The following is a 24,845-nucleotide window of genomic DNA, read 5'->3' on the forward strand; positions in this document are numbered from 1 at the left end:
TTTGAACGCACGCGCTGCTTTAATTGCACATGCGGAGGGAGGACGAGAGAGGGGAACAAGAGGTGACACCGTCACATGCAGAGCTGCCCCTAGACTATAAAGACACCTTGATTACACTCATCTTGAATAAAGCAAAAAGTACACCGCTGACTCTCTTTTCAGCATCTCAATAATCTGCTCAATGCATGCTGTGCATTTGTGAATGCACTGAGCTCTCAGCAGCTTTTAAAAGAAGGGAACAGGAAATCTGCAAGGCTTGAATAACACTTTGCAGTTAGATCTCGTGGAGGTTGTGTAACGGCAGTTTGTTCCTACTAGAGTGAGACCACATGAAATGGTCAAACATATGAAATGGCACCTCTGGCCCACCTGAGACAGACAGGGGACATTTGATACAGGTACACGTACTGTAAGCATGTTGAAACACAGAGAGAGATTAAAAATGAAGAAGTAAGGGACATTACTCGTACCTTGATCTGCAGTTATCAGTGTCCTAGATCATCCCAGATCAACCACAGCTGAGACACGCGGGGGAAACAATACAGAGACCACATCCTCCTGCGTTGCTGCTTTTCATAAACAGACCCTCCGACTGCAGAGTCAGGAGAGCATGCGCTGCAAAACAGGAACTGAGTGAGTCTTTACACTGAGCTGGTTTACATAAGACAATCTCCTTATGTCGTGGGAGGAGTCTTCTACATGACAGAGCCCTTTTTAACACAAGAGCCCGATTAGAGCAACACGCCTCGTCTGGATTTGATGGCGCAGATTATTCGTTTATGTTAACCGTCTTATCGCTATGGATACGTTGCACAACATGGGTTATTTGCAGTCCTTTACAGACAGAAAATCAACAGAGGCCAAAGTTGAAATATTGTTTTCTATCTTTATGCTTAAATGAGGAATGCAATTCGATTTTGAAATTCAATCGCAAACAATGGCTCTGCTGGTTTTTCAGCCTTAGTAGAGCCAGCACTGCCTCGAATGATGAGGCAGAGGACGGCGCACACAAAACAGGATGTATAGCTTTGGAAAATAGTTAGTAGGAACAAAGTGCTAATTTGCACACAAACGTTTATTCTTGACCTTTGGGAACATTGTGTGTACAAAAATAATCCAAGCTCAAAAGGTCCACTCGCCGGTTTGTTGGAAGAGCAGTCTTCTTTGTAGAGGAGGTTGGTCCATTCACTGATGAAGTCACGCACATACGGGAGCCCAGCGCACGTGGACATATTGGACAGATTCTGTTAGAGTGAAACATTTGTCAGACATGGACAGAACCTCTTCATATATAACAGCACAGTGAAAGAAATGAAAAGCTGACACGATCCTACAACACAACTCAATTTATAACAGCAATCGTCCATCAATGAGAACTCATCAGAAATGAAGGCCCTTTTAATAAAGAATGTGGTATGAGGAACAATAAAACATAAAACAGACTTCATCTCAATCATCTAAATCACAAAACAAAGTCTCTTTCTCTTCATGGAGAACTGTTTCTGTAGCTAACGGTAACGTACCTGAACTGCAAACAGAGACCTCTGGGTTCAATTCTGCTTCTTATGAGACTCTAGTACCACAGACCACCTTCCCTTATACATGAGGGAACAATTTGTGCTGAGCATCATGAAGATTACATGAATCTATGGAGCTATCCATGCAAAATGCCCCCCCCCCCACACACACACACACACACACACAAATGTCTGTTTCAAAGTCAGATCATCTCACAATTATCTCTAACGTTTGGAGGTTCCCATCTTACATCGCCACTGAAATCAGTAAAAGTGTAAATGCAAAGTGCCTCTTGGTATTTTCCCTGGACAAAGTGCTCACAAACTGCTTTCCTTTCCTTCCACTGCATCTGCGACGTCGGCTCTCAGCTTTTCTACTATTTATATCTGCACAATTGTTTTAACTAAAGTGCTTTTTAACTGCTCTGCCTTCCAAATGACAGTTAACACGGAGGTTTGAGACCAGTTTCACGTTTCAAAAGGCGGCTAATGGGCCCCTCATGCTGTGAAATCAATGATGTGGATTTCATCTAACATGTAGTGCACATAAGCTACCGCAAGATGTCGCCGCTGCCTCTGCCTCGGCAGGGACAGTCAGAAGGCTCCGACTCCTCTCTGAATGAGTGGACCCCCTTTTTTTCCCCTATTATAACAGGGAGGGAATGGGACAGGCAGAGATAGAGGTGGGCAGAGGTGTGACTGAGTGGACAGACAGAGGCAGAGGGAGACTCAGAGCCAGCTGGGCTTTTGCCATAACTTATATTTTTATTTAGGGATTTCAAAGAGAGAGAGAGGGGGGGGGAGGCTGGAGTACTATAGCAGTAGTTTTTTTCAGTGCGTAAACGGGATAGTTTGCTCTCCAAATTCTTAGGAGTTCTGCTACACTTTCAGACTGAGCAGTGTGTTTGGAGGTAGTTGCCCTGGGTGGAGTTTTCTTTGCCTCGTAAGAATATTTCATACACATTTAGTATGTTACACGCTTCGCTCCACATATCTATACCCGAGCATCATTTGGTTGTGACTGTTCCACGCTCGTCTCGTGTTTGTCTTCATCATAATCCACTGGTGTGTTGTTGTTATTATCATTAATTCTGACGACTCTGTCTCCGTTTCAGCGCGAGAGTCCCTGCGGTGCAAAGGATTACAATGCAAAGGATTTTGGAGGTTTGGGTCACCTTGGTGACAGTTTCTGCGCTCACCAAGGGGGTCTTTGGAGGATACGGGCTGAGCATGTTCGCTGCACAGTCTTCCCCTCCGGACCCGTGCTATGACGAGAACGGGAACCCTCGCAGATGCATCCCGGACTTCGTCAACTCCGCTTTCGGTAAGGACGTGCGCGTGTCCAGCACCTGCGGCAGCCCCGCCGCCAGGTACTGCGCGGTGGCCGAGAAGGGAGAGGAGAGGACGAGGGACTGTCACACGTGCGACGCCGGGGACCCCAAGAAGTCCCATCCACCTGCGTATTTGACAGACCTCAACAACCCGCACAACCTCACCTGCTGGCAGTCTGAAAACTACGTGCAGTACCCGCAGAACGTCACCCTCACCCTGTCGCTCGGCAAAAAGTTCGAGGTCACCTATGTGAGCCTGCAGTTTTGCTCACCCAGACCGGAGTCGATGGCGATCTACAAGTCCATGGACTACGGCAAGTCATGGGTGCCGTTTCAGCATTACTCCACGCAGTGCAAGAAAATGTACAACAGGCAGAACAAGGCGGCGATCACCAAGCAGAACGAGCAGGAAGCCATCTGCACGGACTCCCACACGGACATGCACCCTCTGACAGGTGGACTCATCGCCTTCAGCACCCTGGACGGCAGACCGTCGGCGCACGACTTCGACAACTCGCCGGTGCTGCAGGACTGGGTGACGGCCACCGACATCAAGGTGATCTTCAGCCGGCTTCACACCTTCGGAGACGAGAACGAGGACGACTCGGAGCTGGCCCGCGACTCCTACTTTTACGCCGTGTCGGACCTGCAGGTCGGGGGACGGTGCAAGTGCAACGGGCACGCTTCGAAGTGCGTCAAGGACAGAGAGGGGAATCTGGTGTGCGAGTGCAAACACAACACGGCGGGACCGGAGTGCGACAGGTGCAAACCTTTCCACTACGACCGGCCATGGCAGCGCGCCACGGCCAGAGAAGCCAACGAGTGTGTCGGTAAGACAGCCCCCCCCCCCCCCTTTTGCCCTTCACTGTGGAAGTAGTTTAGCTTCTTTTTTTTTACTTAAATATATTATTCGATTGATGTAAAAGGTGTTGTCACAAAGAAGTAATTCATATAACCAGTGTGTCCTGCAGTTACGCACAAAAACGACGCACCAGCCTGGTGTTTATTCGTTAACGTGAATTTTTAGATTGCCTTCTCTTCCCACTGGAAATGACACACAGATTCATCCCTCGTGTTAAAAAAAGAGACAGTTCTCGGTTTTGTTAAATAAAAACCTTTAATGGGGGGTGTCGTTCATTAGATCGTGGCCAAACAAACCCCCCCGAGCTGAGGCGAGGAGAGCGGGAGAGGAAGGCCTCGAGCTGGAATGAAACAGCAAATCCAGATGATTAAAATCAACAGATAGTTAAATTGAACGAAACATTTAAACTGAATTAAATTGATTGAATTACTTATTTCGAAAAAATCAATCGGACTGCTTGCTGGCATTTCTACAACAATCACCAAACACAAAGCAAACTACTGCTGACACAAGACGTATTCCCGTAAAACACATGCGGTATCATTTAGAGCTGAATAAAACCAAACAAATTGTTAAATTCTGTAATAAAATTTTGCAGTTCATATTATGTTTATACATTTTTTTTTTTTTTTTTTAAAGACACGTAAATGCGCACAATGCATGTGACCTTTCAGAGACAGTGGTGGGTGCGCAGCGCCGCGTTCACTGCTCAGATAAAATACAGACTTTTCAGTGTGTGTGTGTGTGTGCGTGTGTGTGTCTCCCTAGTTTCAGAAGCTATACATTTTTGTTCGGTAACAAATGCATTTGCGTGCACTTTGTCGAACCCTGATTTTTTATCAGCACCCGGAAGAAAAGAAAGGGCAGGAAGTCAGTTCCGCAAACAAAGTGCGCCTGTCCGAATGCGTAATTGCGTTGTGACCCGTGTTTCCGACTGTAGTAGCGGTCTAATAGGAAGGAAACATTGCAGCCGCAGAGATAGACTGCAGGGGCGTGTTGTGTTTCCACAAGCAGGTGCTGTTACAGATTGGATGGGCGATTAAGGCGGTTTTATTGACATTTTTGGCACGTAGAGTATAAACGACCACTTTAGAGCCAGTAAACTATTCAGAGAGGAGGACAAAGCGGGAGGTCATTTGAAGCCAGATCTGAGTTTTTATTCTAGCAGCACCGGCCGAGTGTATTTGCTGTGATGCTTATTTCCAACAGAGCAGGAGGAGAAGGGGGGCTTATATCAACAGCTCGAGCCCCCCCCCCCCCCCCCCCCCACCGAGCTGCAGCGAAACAAACCTGGAAAAGTAACAAGTTCCGACAGTGCCATGGTTTGCTCAACCACACGGAACAAGTGAACAAGTTGTTCCCCTTGGCCTCCGCCTTTTGCTCCTGCAAAGCCAGCACCTCAGTGTATTTTACTGAAACAAAAGCTTGTCACTTGTGGCATCCATCTCGCTGTCATTGGGACCCCCCCCCCCCCCCGCCCCCTTCCTCCTCCTCCTCCTCCTCCTCTTTCACCATCTCCCTTTTTGTGTAAGCGGTGTCATCAGATAAAACGGCAGAAAAAGCCAGACTGAGCATGGCTCGCAAAGAGGAAATAATAAGGGTGGCCTGACACCTAAGCATGAAAGAGGAAGACTCAGGGGAGGGGTTGTTTCTGTTGAGCAGAGGGTCCATATGGTCAGGCAGAGGGGATGCAGAGTGGTTGGTGCTAATGATCTGTCTGGATTCCTGCTGTAGGACATTCAGGTATTGAAAGAAGAGAAGAGGAGGTGTGGTAATGGGGTGGGGGGGTGGGGAGAAGGTGGTTTCGCTCACTGGTGGCAGACATCAAGGAAGTGAGACCAAGTCAATTTCCCATGACTTTGCATGCAGGGTTGCCATCATTTTGTCAAGAGGCATTTATGTTGGCAGCAGCAGCCTTCACATTCCTATCAGCTGGAGTTACATGACTTACAAATATGTCCATAAAACCGGGGGGGGGGGGGGGGGGGGGGGGCACGAGCCTCCTAGTGGATAGTGATAGGTAGTTGGCTTGTTAAGAATCATGGATGGAAGCCCTGGACCAGACTCTCATGTATGAAGTGACTGTTAACATTTCTTGTTGGAAAGTCAATCAAATGACCACAAAGAGACAAAAAAAAAGAGACAACAGACATATAAAAAGTAACTACAAAGAGACAGAAAATGAACACAAAGAGACACTAAACAACTACAAAGAGACGGAAAGCGATTTTAGAGATTATTAAAGAGATGCAAAATGGATTAGGGGCCTTTTACATGTCTGTGTCCAGGGGCCTGGCAGTAGGATATTTGGAGTTGTTTATTTATTATTATTATTATTATTATTATTATTATTATTATTATTAAGTATTGGTAATGTAAATAGCCATAAATGTGCGTCTTACCCTATTACTTTACTCATTTTACAAATGTGGCCCTTCAAAAGCCTCTAAACCCGCTGCTGCACAAAACGTGGAAAGGAAAAGCTCTACACTTGTTTAACACATTAATGCATGATAATCTTTGACCACGACCCACAATCCTTCATGTAAAGGACTGAATCGGGTTGAGAAACACACACACACACACGGTGACACGTCAGGCTCTCCTGTCCCAGGCAGCTGCTTCATATTCTCTCCATGTTCAGCGTAGCACTGACCCCTGACAGTCAGGCCCCCGCTCCTCTCCGGGCCCGACTGATGGGCTGTGAAGGGAACTGTGGGAAACTTCTGCTCGCCAAGTGGGTTTTGAGGCAAGTCGAAAATGGTAGCCTGAGTCAGTCATATGTGTAATTTTTGCACGTTTTTGTTCAATTCCAACGTTGTTTTTCGCTGTCAGCCTGCCATGCCATGTTCTGTTTTATAATGGCTGAACGTTCGAGGTTCAGTCTCGTTTCCTCACGCTTTTGATGCGTTCTTACGTTTGGCAGGCGTTTATCTGGCTTTAGATGTATTTTATATGAAAGAAAATTTTTTAAGAGACACTTCCAAGCCATCCTGTCTTGTGGGATGGAAATCTGTGAATCTCTAGATCACAAATTCAGGTGCTATTGTTTTTTTTTGTTTTTTTTTTTGCTCTGCTCAAAGTATTTTGGCATTCATCAAACCTCCACACAAATCTTTGTGAGGAAGAGCCGACATGTTTGCCACCCACAAGGTAGCTGAATTAGGATATGATTGTATCAATTGCCTACTGGCTCTGCTCCCGGTCTGCGCAGCACATACTGGTACTCTCTCCAACAGCTCTAAAAATAGAGCGCAGAATATCAATGCACGCTCTCTAATGTTTAAAGAACCAGCTGGTTTGATGATAAACATGGCGGAAGAGATTTGAGAACACAAATGCAAGGGGGGCGTCTGTGTGCTAAAATCAATACTATAGCCGCCTTAAAATCATGTAAAGGGTCTACACCAGTGGTTCCCAAGCTTTTCTGTCAGACACAGTCCCACAGCCCCGTCAGATGAACTCAAGTACCCCTTCATCGCCCGTCTTCCAAATGGGTTCATCTGAATCTTAAAATGATTTTAAATTGGATGTTTAACACTGTTCAATATATAAAACTGGATATTGTTTTCATACAATTGAATTGTCAACGTTTAGATCAGTTTCATCAAGTCTGCATTTGTACAACTACCTTTCTAACCATTTATCCATTACTTTTAGCTAAATGTTTAGACTTCTCTGCTCGCTTGCTAAGGCTAATTGTTTTTACACACTCAGCTGACTCAATACGTGAATGAATATTTGTAAATCAAATAGTTATTTCTATTTTTTCAAATCAGTTGAGCTACTCAACAATCTTACCCCTGGTTGGGAATCATTGGTCTGGACACATCAAATCAGCCAAGACAAGAGTGCTTTGAGAAAACAGCTTATTTTGTTTCTTTGAACCACAACCCACTTGCATGACAGCGGCTCAGAGAGAGGGGGGGGGGGACACTGGAGCAGGGAGGAGGAAACCAGACCCTTGCAGTACAAGGACACCACATTTACCACGGCCTGTTTTACAGAACCACGCCACATCTAAGATCAGCTTTCCTGTTTAGTTTACAATTGAGCAAAGATGATTTGAATCTCAGGATGCTTTTAGGGATGCGGCGTCTCTCTGCTGGACCAGTCGTTGTCCATGTGGCTGCCTGGGACCGCTGACACTGTTTCTGCTGACGGTGAACGTGCCGCCTGCCTCCCCTGGGTTGCCAGGTTGGGCCAGGCCGGGCCTGCTCACCATCTGGGTCTCATTTCAGCAACCCATTTGACAGGAGAGAGGAATTTCTGTAAAGCATGATGTCATAGATATTCTTGTAATAGAAGTTGTACCGTCTCACTGGTTCTCTGGTATTTTGGTTCCTTCATTCTCCCCCCTCTCCCCTCCGGGTGCTCCCTCTCTCCCTGTCATTCTGTGGCCCATCGCTGTGTGCCAACGCCAGGGGACAGAGTCAGCCATTTCCATTTCATCTGTAAGCAGAGACATATTTGAGGGTTTTGATTTCTCACATGAATTTATTCAACAATAGCCAGAGGAGTACTACTGGGGTTGTTCTTGTTTTGTTGACTTCTGTTTTGATGGGTCTCATGTTCAAATATATTTACTTAACATATTGTATAATACAGTAATGAAAACAGGCTGCGTTTGCAAAGTGAATGTGCTACATAGAAATAGTTACAATGTGCAATAGTTTGTGTCGTACTGAAGTACCTATGAGCAAGGCACCCAGTCCTCATCAGCTCCCCAGGCTCTGACCTTTGACCTTGCTCTTGTAGGCAAAGAGAAATTTCTCCTGTGGGGAAACACAAATTGACACTGACATCCAGTAGTAAACATTTAAAGAAGACTTTGGTCATGCAGGAAAAAAAAAAGCATGTCTGAAAGGAACATTTTACTGAATGAGGGAAAACACAAAAATGAAAACAAATAAATGTGACTGTAAGCATCTTGCTCTTGTTGTGGGTCGTTTGTTTGGATCCTCATTAGTGAGTACAGTCGTTTTCCCTGGGGTCCACCACAACCCTTGACAACATTACAACATTCAGATGTGCTGTGCAAACAGTCAAAATAAGACCAAAACCTCAGCACAACACTACAAATTGCATTTCATAAAGATTATGACGGAAATAACAGTTGAAGTAATAAGAAGAAAATGAGAATGAACGCAAGCGTGTGGCGACAAAATAGATATTAGGTGAAAACTGAAACCTGGAGTGGTTAACAGGAAACAGGTGTGTCGCAGGTTACAGCAGCATGGAAGGTCAGGGACCCTTGAAAATCCCATCAGGAGCGGAGCGCCAGTTAGATGGACTGACGAGTCTCAGTCGTCCAGAACATGTCAATGCTTGAGTAGCGCTCGGGTTTGGGAGTTCAGAGAAAGTAATCACAGGCGGTAGTGACCCCGAAGCACAAATGTATTAAACCAATCAGCAAAAATCAAATATAAAGCGTGTGTGACATCTTAGCACCTTAGAGTCGATGATCTGTCGCAGTCCATGTTCTGAAATGTGTCAGAAAAGGGATTTTGTCTTGTTTTTGTTTACAGTTTGACACTTTAAAAGCCCATGCTCTTATTCTGGCATGTTTTAGCCAATAAACTAAAAATCAGCTTTATTTTGAATTATCACTGACCATTTCCCAAAGCATACAACATCAATAGATATTGAAATAGATGTTTTAATTTAGATATTTGAAAGTTTAATTGCCATGTTATGTTATCTTTGTGTGCTACTGCTATTCCATAAACAGATCTTTTTGCCATGAGTTGTGGGAAGCTCCAACAACTGAGATTTGAATGCAAAAAATAACCAAATTCACATTGCTTATCTCAGTATGTATTGATTGCTTGTTTTGTCTCATATCTCATCACATTTGGGATAGACTTATCACACATTTTTCAATAATCTGGTTTGGCAGTGCAATGCCTTAGGGACTGTATGAAAAGTATTGGGGGCTTAACCTTGTGTTAAAAGAGTTAATTAATATTTAATATTAATATTTTCTTTGAGCCCTGCCCTTGAAAAAAACTCAACTCCCTCTCCCAACTTGTCAAACTACAAAGAAAAAAAATTTGTACATAGAACATTTAATTAGCAATTGTCCAATTTACGGCAAACATAACAAAATGGTAAATATTCATCACTCTATTTTTTGATAAAAAAAAAAACCCTCCCTCCTTTTTAAATACATAACCCTCCCACGTAATCATTCGTCGTGATGACGAACTGCTTCATGTTTTGTGTTTGCCGCTCTCCACTTTGCTTTTGTAGGCTTCTTGTTTTTACTTTTCAATCACCATAACCTGAACAGCGTGTTTGGTGCCCGGATGGTTGGAGATGAATCTGTGGTATGTTTTGGAAAAGGGTCAGCAGTGATACAAAATATACACAAAATGGGTTAAAACACGCATAAAGCAGCGTGCGTATAGTATATAGTGAGGGCAGAGTGCACACCTACAATTCTGTGATGTTGCTCACACGCTAACATCAATAACAGCAGCCGTCGTTTTAGGACATCTCCTGAAACATCCTCTAACTCTGTCACGATTACAAACAGTACTTCTGAAATTGGCCTTTACTCTGTCGTCTCCAGTCTTTCTTGCAACATAAGCCAGTGTGACTTTGGTACGAGGTTTCTGTGTATACAAGCAGACCATAAAACAAAGGGATGTATTTGGGGGATCTCAAAAAAAAAAAAAAAACCCCATGCTCTGCTACAATCCAGTGTCCTCTGGGTAAAGGCTACATGTTTTGGGGATTTTGTTTTGTTGAGCTCATAATTCAATACAGACACGATGGTTTGAGCCAGAGAGGTTTCACTCAGGCTTTTAAGAGCATAGTGAAAAATCTTGTTCTGTCGTGTTGTGGATGGCGGTTTGGAGAGGTGACTCAGTGTTTTGAGAGGAGTACGTTAGCTTTGATTTAATGTCCGTATCCTTCTCGCATGGGCTGTTGGACATCATGAATATGAATGTCGACCAGTGTGGAACATATGCACAATACAGAGGGTTTGTTCGACACATACAGATTATTGTGTTTGACTGAAAGGTGATAACTCTATCAGCTGGCTTTATGGCACATTGTGTGTGCTGACGCTCCTACTGTAACAGTAGCTTTGATGCATATGCTGTTACTAGAGATGTAAACGAATATGAATGCATTATTGGAATATGAACAGATACGAACAGCAGCCCCCCGACCAGGAAGTGCGAGCAGCCAAAGCAGCGTGACTTTCAAACTTTATCTTCACCTCACGATCAGATACTGAAGTTTGTCCCATGACTTGACAGTAAACTTCTGAAGTTAGGGACCGTCTCAAAAGTGCATGCAAAATGGCCAAGAGAGCATTTCAGATGATGAAATATGACCCTATGAGCTATGGCTGTAGCTTTACCTTGTTTGATTTTTAATCAACTTCAGACCACCTTTTCATTTAACTGGTCCTCCCTTTATTTCATACACAACCAACCAAAATTCTGACTTTGGAATTTTGTGGGGGGTCAAAATACAAATTATATTTCGATTATTATTTGATTAATTTAGGTACATGGTTAAAATGTTCCATTATATTATATTTTTGTGAGCAGAAAACACACAAAATGATTACAATTTCTACCTCCAATATAAACCTGTAACAGATAGATGTATTTGTGACATTAACAGATACAGAATGTAGCTCTGCGTTACATCCCTAGTCATTACTGATGCATTTATTCAGGAACTTAGTGTGATCTGTAACCTAAAATGCAATGCTATTATTTGGTCCTCTTCTGTGTGTGTGTGTGTGTGTGTGTGTGTGTGTGTGCGCACACGCACACTTCAACAGACAACATTGTATGATGCAGTGAGTGGATCCTGAGTGGCTGGGACAGTTCAAACTGTTTGTTTTCCTGGCTGTTTATTTTAGTTTGTTCATGGGGCGCCTTATTGTTCGCTGAGCCAAGATGAAATAGATGCACATGTTTGTGCGCATGTGTGGATGCTCAGCTCTTTGTGTCCACATGGAGCAGACTGCTGGGGCTTCCAGGGTGGCATCAGGACCACCTAGTGCGTGCGCATCGAGCCCCTTTGAGGCGCCGGAGCAGGGCAGGCTGGGAATGATTAATGGGCCAGCGGAGTGACACACTCCGCAGCTCAGCTTCAGACCCCCAGCCAGCTCCCCTGCTGCGCTGCCACCCGACACAGGCAGCTCAGTGACAGCGCCGTTTGGACGCCCACACACAACACACTTCCTCAGTGTCACTTACTCGACTTACCCCCTGTGCCACTTCCCTCCCCCCCCCCCAAAAAAAGCATTAAGGAACTCTGCGGTGGAGGCATAAGCTCCTTTGGCTGGTACCATCCTCCCTGCTGCGCTGTCGACACAGGGGTCTTTTTACTGAACGACAAAGGCAACAACTGACAACTGGATCAATTATAGTTGAATAAAGTCTTGATCCTTATTAGAACGACACTTACAGTAAGTCTGCGGGGGCTTTCCTGCTATTAAAGGGAGATTTTTAATAGTTTGGAGCCCTCAGTATTATGTAACATTAACATGTAAATTAAATGTGACTGCTGCTTAATACTCCACCAAGCCTCAGGAATGTCAGCTGCTAATTACCCCGCTGCTTTTTCCAATAACGGCCACTTATCTCCAGAACACTTTAAAACAAACAAAGGGTAGACATAATAAGCCCGCCTTGAAGAGGAAATGGAGTTGTTGGTTCCCGTTTCATATTTATTTTTCCATATAACTTCTGCGTGAGCCTGTCCAAGGGTCTCTGTTGCTCCATAATGGATTTATACATCCTCCTGCGCTCTGCCTCCGTCTCTCACATACCCCAGTGACCAATTCCTCTCTGAGGGAGAATGAGGAACCACTTATTGGATTTGAGGGGATATCCAGCAGGATAGATGGAGGAGAGAACACATTGGCTATCAGACACCGGTCCCTACATGACTATAAATATCCCAGGGTTCCACATCTGCTCAAAGGAGGGAAAACCTGGGGATTCATCAATTGCAATCCTCCCTCTGCACACTGTGCGTTTGTGATTGAGGCAGACCTCTTGGTCAGACAGGGAGCACAGGCAGAGGATTAAGCCGCCTTCCAGTCTTCCATAACTCCATGTAGACAGAGCAGAACGTCTGTTCCCATCCTCTTCTCGTGTCTTGTCCGGGTCACCACAGCTACTGTGGAGCAGATGGCTCACAACTCCTTCACACGCTCACACCAAACAGGAGAAAGTCACTTCCTTCCTCTCCTGATCGGCCGAGCTCTGAGACATACATCAGATGGTTTCCTCCCTTCTCTGCTTGCAGCAAAACCTCGGCATAGCATGCGCACATGTGTATGTGTGTGTATATGTGCCATGTGGTTTATTTACACAGATAGCGAGGCTCAATTTCTCATGTGAGTCAGAGATAACATGCTGTATCTGGTTCCCACTTAGGCAGGCAGCTGGGGAAAAGAATGACCTCAGAGCAGTGAGCCCAAAGACCAAGTTAGATTACACTGTGGCGTAGCCTACAACAACAGCAGAGCGCCTGGGCTCTGTTACAGCAGGTTTTTATGTTCTGGAGTGACACATCTGAAAATACCGAAACAATGGACCTGTCACACTGAGCAGAGGACAGTAAAAGATACAGAGGTGGCTGCAAGGCATCCTGGTTGACTGGACGACACCCGTGGTTACTGGTGGTAACAGCGAGTGCGGTTTGATACTTCAGTCAGCACTCCTTGAGCAGCCACTTTGTCGGAAATATAACCAGAAGAACTGTGTGTCTGTTTATAGCGCAGCCAAACAAACAGTTGGCGTAAATAGTTTTCCACACAACAGCGGAGCCGTAACAGTAGCAGGAGTCGCCTGCAACTCTTCATCTGCTCCTTCTTGTTCCATCACTCAACATTTAAAAGTGATCCAGCGGGCTACAAATGTACGTTTCGTTGACGCAGTTTTGATAAACTATTGCATTACATTGCACTTCCTGTGAGTGCTTCACAATAAAAGCCACCTGTGTTTTGCCAGTTGAATGCTCTTAATATAACTTTAAAGGGGTTCTGCAGCAATTTAGTATTGCACTTCCATTCAGCTGGGAGAAAGCAGAGTTTGAGATATACAGACTTTTGGTCCCTAAATGCCGGATCCAACGCAGGCTTCACAGTAGTAGTACTTACCATCACCAGTAAACTGATCTTGATGTGTAAAATTAGTGGAGCGCCCCTTCAAACAGTACACAGTACAAGCGTTCATGCCATTTCTATGGTGAATGAAACTGAAATGAATTAGATGCAACAGTCCAAACAGCTGAGTCACATGAGTTTGACTGACAGCAGAGGCCCCTCACGTTGGATGGCTCATAGCATAGCATTTGTTTTACTCATTACTACTACTGAAGTTTAAGGTTCACCGGGTTCCTGTTGAGATTGCCAGCAGTTGGCGTGCTTCAGGAAGAACCAAGCCTTTTCCTCTTCAGCTCAGTGCCATGTCCTGGAAGACACCTAGCAACCAGAACAAACTTTGGGATGAAAAATGAACGCAGTTGTAAGACAACCTTTACAACGACCTTTCAGCGTTTCCACGAAAACAATCATTAACCATTAATTCCTTCACTTTTTTCCTTCGTATACGGAGGCAATGTGACCACAGTGTTCAGGCTGTGCCCTTTTTCCTGAGATGTGAGCTGGTGTCACATTATAAATTGAGCACTTGCTTGGACTTGTGCAGAGAGCACACACTCTGTGAACGTCTCCATGAACCGAATAAAAAATAGGAAAAGAACTGCTCTTAAAACCAATCTTTGACCCGTAAGCTGTAGGGTTAAATGTTTTTGATGCAATCTAAAAACACATGGGAGAGATATTTTTGACATGGGGATGTGGCTTGTTGTAAATAGGCCCTTGGAGAAAAGGGGAGAAAAGCACAATAAACATGCCACAAGAACGGATGGATTGTCACCTCAGCTTTATGATTTACAACCTAGTGGCTTCCTGCCTCCATCTCCCATACTCCCTCTGCACGGGGGAACACAGTGGGGAACGCACGTGCCAGAGTGTTAAAATAACCTCCCTGCTCTGTGGGGAAGATTTGGACCTCTGCCTAACACTGGCCGGCAAAGTCCCACAGCAACCTGGCCCTGTTTAGATGTTTCGTACAGGTTTAGTCTGGAGAACGCCCCCTCTGACCACAAGCTCAATTACGCTGCATTCAGGTTTACTGTAAATACAAGCTCCCAACTGGAGAAAACTATTCAGGTCAACCTCAAGTTGGTGATTACAGTTCGGATAAGTGGGTGATTTTCAGATGTCTCCCAATTGTATCAACACTCAAACCAAAATCCCTATTATCCAAATTACTCATAAAACCCAAGGAGTGAGGATTTTACAGTCATTTAGACAATTTGGATAGGGTAGAAGAGGTACAGAAACAATATGGTGCCACTAAAGGCTGCACTACTCACAGATTTCATGCTATATCTGTCATCTGTCAGACCATCTTTCCCACCAACTGAACTTGGGAGTAAACTTGTATCGGTGATAGGACATTTTGAGGATCTTGGCGATGAGGAAACATTTCTGAGATAACAGTATGTGAATGTTTCGTGAACTCTTTATTTATTAGCGTTAAATAGGGTTAGGGTATTAGGGTTAAATGAAAACTTATGTAAAGAAATGGATAGCTGAGGAGATACTTTAAAAGTTCCAACCAGTCGCACTTGTACCCCAGGGGGTACTTCTTCAGTTGCCAGGTGATACATGGGTCGCCCTGGCACACTGAACACCTGAACACCACATGTTTAAGAGTTTGTGAAAACCAGTTAGCAAGCAAGAAGTCTAAATAGTTAGCATTAGCAAAAGGTATGTGGATAAACAGTTCAAATAGTTAGCTAAAACAATGGATATGTGGTTGAAATACTGAGGTACAAAATAACTGAGGCTGTGGGTGCATCTCAAAAAAAAGAAAGACTGCACCACTTCTTTAAAACCTGAGTGTATCCATGCAGTGCACCTCTCCACATACAGTAAAAGCTTCCTTTAGAAACAGAACAGAGGGAACAGAATTTGCTCATTGAGCTTAATGACCATGGACCTTTTCATCACCTCTCCCATAAACTTGAGGAAGGAAACTTGAGGAAGGAAAGGAGCAGCACTCACAGCCCGTTTCCACACCTACACTGTGAGAGCACCGCAGTTCATCAATGAAAATATACAAGGCATCAAACACAAACACACAGACACATCAGAAATTAATAAGCTTTTATGAGATTATTACTCAAGAGTATATTTTAACAACGGTCACAGCAGGCATGTGCAACACACACACACACACACACACACACACACACACGGAGTAAAGAGGAAGTATTCCCCAGTCTACGCCCCACGCTCCTGCCAGCCAGTGACAGCAGGATGTTCCTCCACCAATCCATCAGCTTTATGCTCTAATTGGTCATTTTAAGTCCAGCCTTGTTTCCTCCGGTGGTCGCTCAGGAAACAAAACCTCGCATTTGATGAAGTGACTCAATTCAAGATTTGGCTGAATGTTACATTTAAACGCACGACCTCGGATGTGAGGAGGATCAGGTGCAAGAGAGGCCATCCGACCAGCAGCTAAATAAAAACAGCTAATGGCCGACACTAAAATACATGTTCTCCTTTGTTTCTCTCTTTGTCCCATTTGCTGCTATTTATTCACATGTTTTCTCCCATGCCATTGCTGCTTTAATTAGCAAGTTTAGAGTGCAGAAAGACAGCACAAATGGGTGATAGAAAGCGGGTGACATGCAACAAAGATCCCAGGCGAGATTGTTGCAATTACACGGCATACGTTCCAGCAAACTGAACCAGCAGTACGCCCACTCCCGCCTCCCCTGGACCGCTCCCAAACCCTCCAACAAGAGGATAAATGGGCTGAGATATGCTGGCCATTATGCATTATTATTCATAAGAGAGGGTGTGTTATTATTGGCAGCACCTAGCAGCGGCTGTTTAGAACTTGGAGTGTGTAACTCTGGTCATTACTGATTGCACAATTACAAAATGTGGCTGCTTCAAAATGTCGGGTTTTTTTCTTCTTGTATGTAAAAAGGGGTCATGGTGACATGTTTCACAGTACTTCCTACAAATGTAGTACATTGTGAAGGCATCTAATATACATAGAATATCATTCTCAGCGCAGATACATATTATAGCATGTGGTATTTAATCTAAAGTCAGTGAAGCCTACACAGATCAAGCTGGTGTCATGAAAGCCTGTTAGAGAGAACTACTGGTCTTGTCAGAGTCACAACTAACAGGTCATTACTGTGACCCACATTATTACCAGCTAATCTTAAATTACACTGGCTAATGGTGCATTGCGTGAGCTGATGTCACATTGCATTACCTAATGAGATACAGTATCCTGTACTGAGAAGGAGCCTGGAGTTCTACTTTGGCCAGGCTGACTTGGGTGGCTGTTTATGTTGAGGCAGTGCATTCCCTGTTCGCCAGGCAACCAAACGGTTTACGAGCAGTTACTCACACAAAAGTGCGGGGCGGGCTGATTGCTCAGCTAATTGATCTCCACCAGAGATCACAGAGCTGCGCTCGTAAAGAAAGGGAACGCCCCCCATGACATCACCGCATGCGGCACGGCGAGACAAAGCGAGCAAGTCAGGGGGAGAGACTCATTCCCACACTGAGGGAGGCAGTCTGCAGAGAGACGAGAGACAAAGTGTCACGTGGAAAGCACACATTCACACACACACACACACACACACACACACACACACACACACACACACACAAAAATGCGTATTTATGTTACGATTAATTAACAGTTAGAGCAAGCCATATTATCCAAAGCGTAGTGACCATCTTAAAGGATGCTTCCAACCAAAATGTTGGCTATTCTTAATAAGCACAGGGAAATTCCTGGGAGGTCAGAGGTCAAACTTAGCTACAGAAGCTCCCATGGAGCTGATAGGTATCTAGTGTCTTTCTCAAGGACCCAACACGAGGGCTTGAACTCAGGTTGTCCAGTTAAAGAGCTCTCGCTAAACACTATGGCACCCTCGATGCTCAGGACGCAGGAGACTAAATCATGTGTGGTCATTTACTTTGTATCATATTTCAACTCTGTCTCCTAGAAATTACATTTATATATTAATAAATCGTTTTCCCAATTACGTTGTTGTGACAAATGTAACTGCTGCCTGGACTATGTTCAGCTCAGGAAAGGTTTTGTATCTGCCAGGGTTCACATCCACACGCCCATCTGTGGTAAAGCACTTTGGTTAAGGTTACGGAAAGATTTCGCTTTCGGTTAAATGTTAATAAACACGTCACTGGTTTTCACCCAAGTCAACCTCAACCACAAGTGCTGCCAGTGCCCACAAAACCATAAAAAAGGTTGAATAATGCTGTGGTCACTATGAGTGGATATTTTATTGCAATGATAATTTCCGTAGGACAAAAAAAATCTAATACTTTTACTGATATGTTCAGTATCAACATTTTTGCAACTTCCCAGATACGTTAATTTAAAACATTTGCTCATTATGTCAATAGAAAACATACTCCCGTCAGCATTACGTTGCCTTCAAAAAGTATTTGCTGTTGCACATTAGTTCTTTATGAACTTCATTTCCAGGAGATAGGGTTGTATATTTAATTTACATTTCATTTTTTTTTGGAGCTGCCAGATCCTTGTTGTGGCTACAGAGATTTACAAGAACATTTAGAAAAAAGATGGCTGCAAAAAAAAACTTAATAAGACCATTAATTTCATAAAATCCTAGTGGAATACTGCATTAAGAGTTTTTCTGATCTCTTTTACGTTTCTGCTAGCATCTGACATACGGCTGACACAACGATAAGATCAGTTTATACCGAAACTAATGCTAAAACTGGATTTTTACACAGGCGCGGGAACGTGCTCAGGCTTGGGTGAAGTAGAAGAGTGAGATGGCTTTAGATAGCCTTTCATCTCGGGGGACAACTCAATTCATTAGCTCAGCTTATACCTTTTCATCTCTTATCTGGTCTCGGGGCACAACGTGCACTCTTGTGTGGTTTGGCAGCTCTTCAGAGGTGAAAGGTGAGCTGAGTGATGGGTCATTATGTTTCTCTGTGCGCTGTTATGGTAGCAGAGCAGACACAACTCCCCACAGGGAACAGAGGTGTTGCTGCCAAATTGGCCATGATGGCATCATTAGATTGATAGCATCTGTGCTAAAACAACCAGGCAGATGCAGCTAAACTGCTCTGTTAGCCTTTGCCCTTCATAGCAATTCTAAAGTGGACAGTGGTAATGGTTGTTGTCAGAAAAAATCAATGTGGTGTCACCTGAAGGTTTCTGAAAGGATGTTTTGAAGCCTGAACGTTTGTGGTTGCCGCTTGCTGCATCCGATCAGCTGTTTTTCCACACAAATAGGCCGAGGTTGACAGTTTTGCATCGCTGTCGTGCGCGTGTAATTGTCGAACTCAAGCCAGACTTGTGATGAGCAGTGTGCCAGAATGACATGTCCATGGGTTGACCCTGGCCCTAAACTAGCCAGAGCGCTGCTAACAGGAGCAGATTCTCAGCCCTAGTCTGCACTCCCACTACTTTGCCAAATCTGGCAACCATGTTTGGTTGTTTTAACGCTTGGTCCTTCAGTGCCAGAACACAGCAGAGAGCGCTGATAGTCAGCTGCAGTCAACCTGAGTGGGCAATGTGGATGAGCCTGGAGACAAACAAATGTGATAGCCTGAGAGACCAGTCAGTCACGCTTACAGGTCAGTATGTATTTACGACTACGTTTGTTTGACTTGATTATTTATTTGGTCAAAATTGGGATTACCAAATAGAGGAAATTGAAGTTTTATTTATTTTTTTCTGCCATGATATCGCCCCCTATATTAGTGTTCTCCACGGGCTGACACTATTGGCACTGGCAATTTGATAGGTGCATTGTCTGTGTAGGCGGGCACTAAAAATTGTTCATAATATCACTTGAATTCCTACAGCCACATAGCTCATTAACCAGCTGGGGACCGGTGTTGATAGCTGTTGCTTAGTGCCATCTGTGATTTTAGCAACCCCCATGTCACTCCTTGACTCCATATGTTCAAATGAAATCACTCAAATGTGATTCAAATCACACGTCACACGTACACAGCGCGGAGGTTACAGGACTACCTGTTGTTGTGAGGACCCATAAAACAGAAACAGCTCACGATAGCTACACCCATTCATAACTAAATGATCATTTCAAACCTCACTACCACCTGAGGTACACACTATTTATCTCTTGAGACCCCCCAAAACATTCTTGACTTGAAAGGTTGGTGTTTTTTACAGTCACCTCAATGTAGTCTTGGGTTTTTTTTTCGGAAGCCACCATCTAGTGGCCATTCAAGGAACTGCATCTTAAGGCACCTGTAGATTGGCTTTAACCTTCACTTGTTCTTCACTTGCCATAGATTAAAAGCTACTTACTATAGCTACACAGCTGCTTCCTGTCATGTACTTAAACACTAAGAAGCACCATGCGCTTACTTAGTACTACACCTTGTTTCTGTTCTTGTCTTCAGAAAAAAAACAATGAGGGCTACGATTTTTGGGGGGTTTTCATTCAGCAGCTGACTTTCATGATCACCCTCAGCCAGGTGTGATGTGGTGTGATGTTTGATGGTCGCCTATTCCTGTCGTAGAGGGACAACAGAAGAAATGTCTACAAAGGCTCCGACTTCAGCCCTGTTCAGGACAGAGGCAGCATTCTCATTTTTCAAACATGTGTCTCATTAAAACCATACGTCACACATACAAACTCATGTTCCAACTCTGCTGTTTGTCTTAACCATGCCATCCTTTTTTTTTTTCGACTTGATCAAAGAAGGAGAAGAAGGAGGAAACCATTCTCCGTTGGAGCGCATGTTTTGATGCTTTATTTGTTTATGTGACACCAAGGTGACGGGGTTAGCAGTCCTCTGAGGTCGTTGCGTAAACCTGCTCCATCCTGTGCGAGATAGAAATCTCCCTGCAGCAGCTCCAATCCTTTTTCTTTCACTGTTTACATTTTTTTGCCTCGAGTGAAATCATCAAAAGCATTCTGGAAACTTGTAAAAGGACTCATCATCTGGAGAGCTTGTTGCAGAAGTCCTTTGTTGTCGTCCTCGCCCTCATCAGAATCCCAGCTGCCGCAGTGATGTGTGATCGAAATATTTATTGTAGGGAAACGTGCGTCCGGTGGAAGCAGGCCTGGAAGCAGCTGAGGGTGACGGATCGTAGCACTTGCTTTTTATGTTTGTGCGTTACCGCGTCAAACATGCTTCATCAGAGAAAGTCCACGAACGCTGTGTGACAGAAAACGCTTGTTTGTTATGTTGGCCTCTTTTAGAGCCATGGCAGCTGATACCACTTCCCCATAAAACTCTATTTATGACAGCGATTTATTGAAACTTCACAGCAGAAATTGCGCATGATTTACTTCCAGTATTATAATGATATATTTGTGCCATCTATTTTTATGGAATATGATGTGATCAGTGACTCTCAGTGATGTCTTTATTATACTAAAAAGGAACTATTCCAGAAAAACATAATCACTGACTTAATCATTGCCGGATCAGCAAGGCATACAGCATCCTAGTCTCAGGCAAAAGATTTAGCCATGACTTCATCCTTCAGAGCTCTTTTTTTTGGTAACACTTCAGATTATAACCCACAAATTACAGCCAAATGATTTGGTAAATACAGGGTATGTACTACCGGACAAATATGTAAGTGCAAGTAAATAAATAACACTGTATTTTTAAAGGCAAATTCAGGGTTGTCACATCCACTTTGCTGCGAGGGTCCACGACTGTATGCACTACGAGCATGCAGACTGCGCCTGTGCTAGAAAAGAAAACTGGACGTACTGGAGTACTTTTTATGAAGGATTATTTATATAGTGTACATTATTATTGTCTCTGGGGAACAAAACATGAGGCTAAGCCTGGGACGAAGTGTGCTATAAAACTGTTCTGTGCTTGTTTTTATATGATTTATCTCTATGATCTCTAATAATCAAAACTGATGATGGAGAACGACCCAGAACAGCTTTTATGTCTCGTCATATAATTACCAGCGGAGGTAATGATGATTCGTTTTAAGTGATGTTACACTACCAGCGGGATAAAGCATTGAAAATGTGGGGGAATGCTCCTTTACCAGAGTGTGAGTCCAGGGTATGCAGGCTGTAAAATAAAGCATCATCCCTTTTATGCTGTAAGTGCAGTGTAGTTTCCAGTAAGTACTTCATCGGTATCCTGTATTTACAAAATATCTACACTTTAATTTGCGGGCTGTAATCTAAACTGTTACACTCTAAATAAAAAGTGCAAATTGACTTCACGGATGTTAATGAACTCTTTTGACACTTACGCACCCACATATACAATACAGGCGTTACGCAAGCATTGCATAATCCCTACATGCTTTGCAGTGAGGCCTTTGAATCAAGTATATTTGATGTAACTTCATGTGTGTGAGAGAGCTCAGCGAGGCCCAGACGTGTAGCAGCACACTAAAAAACAAAATATGCACGTTCCTTAGAAACAAGCGAGACTGTCTAACTCATCACAACAAGTGCAGTGTGTATGTTTCTCTGTGTGTGTGTGTGTGTGTGTGTGTGTGTGTGTGTGTGTGTGTGTGTGTGCGTGTCTCGGAAATATCCAACCACTAAACCAACTGTTGTCATGAAAATATGGCTCTGTGGTCTGTTAAGGGCCAAATGTTGTCTTTTCCTCAGATCACAGGCTGTGATGAACCCTGTTTGATCTGGCGCACGTCATCATCTCATCAGCTCATGATATGAGCGACTGTTCAGGATTATACACTGAGAGAGTAATTGGTCCTAAATAAACAACAATTGCGCTGGAATTCCATCTTCGCCCGTCTCCGTAAAGAAGCGGCGCATTCTTTTCAATGCAGATCACACACAAACCCTGCCTCAAGTCTCTCTCTGTCTCTCTCTCTCTCACACACACACACACACACACACACACACACACACACACACACACACACACACACACACACACACACACACACACACACACACACACACACACACACACACACACACACACACACACACACACACACACACACACACTGCATGGTTAAACATCTGACACCTGTTAACCAGGGGTTTGTAAATCTCTGCTGCGGCTGAGTTCTTCCAAACATCCATAACCAAATTTCATTAGAGATCATCATGTACAGACGTTTGATTGTTCCTGAAGTGTGCTCTCCGCTGTAGACGGAGCGAAAAACCGCCTCCACCGAGCTGTGGGATGCGTAATTTTCATCCAATATGCACACCCACCACGAGCGCTTCCTTCGCTAAGCCTGATAGATGGCACTTGAACATAAATAGATTGGAATAGCATAGCTCCAAGTAGGCCCTTGAAACCAAATGAAAGCAGACCCAGAAAAGACACCTTGTTACTCTGGATGTCCAGTGCAGAATCACAGTAAGCAGCTGATTCCCAGCAACCAGTCCTTTATGAACTTCATATTCGGAATTTCAATTATGTTTTACGCTAGAATAGTGAAATATAAGCATTTCTTGAATAGGATTGTGTAATGATATATGTATTTCTTCTGTAGTTTTGCAATTTTACTAGTATTTATACAGTAACAGTTATTGTGACTTATCCTTCCGTGGATATTTTGTTGCTCAATGTTTAGTTTCTGGTAACAAACTTTTCTTCGTCTGTTCACCTCTACCTTCTCCTATTTATTCCAAACAAGCTACTGCTGGCGAAAATGTGAAAACACATGATTTCCTGTAGTCCAGGTGAACACTGAGTGGAGGATACTATACTACTTGGCAATAGAAAGAAGCAAAGGGCTCATTTATTTATAGGAAAATGTCACACATTATTTGTTGTACTTTATTAATACCATTCTAAAAATGTTCTTGTTTGAACCAGTGTAAGGCGAGTGATCTGTATCAGAGATTCCCAACCAGCGGGCGAGGGGGGGCTTCTGCAGTTACCAAAAGGATTGTAGAGTGGCTCAACAAATTTGAAACAAACAGTCTGAACATAAGTGTTTCCTCACATTTCTGCGTTTTTGGGCCCACAGAGCACGCTCACTAGAGTCGGTTGACAGCATGTGCGTCCGAAACTTCCTCAGACTTCCTGTTGGCTCCCCGCACACATGGATAAAATAATCATACGGCTCTTCCAGACTTTTCAAATGTTATTGGACCGAATGGATTAAAAAAAAAAGAATATTCTGCGTTTTTACAGCCGGCCCTTTGAGAACAATGTTTTTTCGGGCCAGCGTGCGTCACGTGATGAACGCAGAAGTTGCAATGCCCTGTGACCGAACCAACCTAAAGACTGATGGTTCAACTGAATGAAAAAAATACTGTGAATGTTCACTTTTATACAGTAAGTAGTGATAGATAACAAATGAACACGTTTTAAGCATGACAGGCTCCATATTCTCTTTGAACAGTGTTTCTTTATACGTAGCACAAACTGTTGAAGATCCAAACCAGAAAGGCTTGCCTGTTCCCTGACTTTTCAGTGGTACGTGTATTCATGTTGCGAGGGGCATTTGGAGCCTGTTTGCTCTAAACACGGCTTATCAGCGCTCAAGCCATTGTCACTGCTGGACAACTACTGCAGCAGTGCGAGCAGAGCGGGGATGTGTGGATGAGATAGCACAGCGCTCATTAGAAGGGCCTGGGGACAGCTGTGGAGATAACGCTTATTAACCTCATGACGCTCTCACATACACCGGATAAAGAACATTTTTACCTTTGAGAGACACCGGTCTGCAAAGAGACAGATTCAGACTGAAATTCACTCTGCTGGAACCAGATAGAAATTGTGATGTATAGCCCGCTTTTGTTTCATTGTCTCTGGCTGTTTTAGCCAAAGACAAGTAATTGTGTACTTCGAAGTGACGGCTGCAGTGCCACAATAAACACATCTGTCTCTGAATATTTTGGGAGATGGAAGTACAGCACCAGCATCGGCTTTCTTCAGCACCGAAAACTAAGAGCATTCCATTTCTTATTCATGAAAAAAGCCCCGTTGCATTTTCCCCTCACACTTCCCGTAAGTGGAGATAACATCTGGGATAAGAGAGCTGTAAAGAGTAAGAGGGAAAGGGAGGAGGGAGAGAGTTCTTCAAAGCTTGG

General features: G+C 43.9%; 1 protein-coding gene across 1 annotated transcript in view; it reads left to right on the top strand.

Annotated features, from left to right (window-relative positions):
• The first annotated feature begins 2,663 nt into the window (after window positions 1-2,663).
• Window positions 2,664-24,845, top strand: part of ntn1b (netrin 1b) — a 39,673-nt gene continuing 17,491 nt past the window's right edge. Inside the window, exon 1 of the mRNA XM_070923247.1 lies at window positions 2,664-3,678. Within this exon, the coding sequence (XP_070779348.1) occupies window positions 2,664-3,678 (1,015 nt within the window). The remainder of the gene's footprint in view (window positions 3,679-24,845) is intronic.

The sequence above is a fragment of the Enoplosus armatus genome, chromosome 17 (assembly GCF_043641665.1).
Source record: "Enoplosus armatus isolate fEnoArm2 chromosome 17, fEnoArm2.hap1, whole genome shotgun sequence".
In the NCBI taxonomy this organism is placed as follows: domain Eukaryota; kingdom Metazoa; phylum Chordata; class Actinopteri; order Centrarchiformes; family Enoplosidae; genus Enoplosus; species Enoplosus armatus.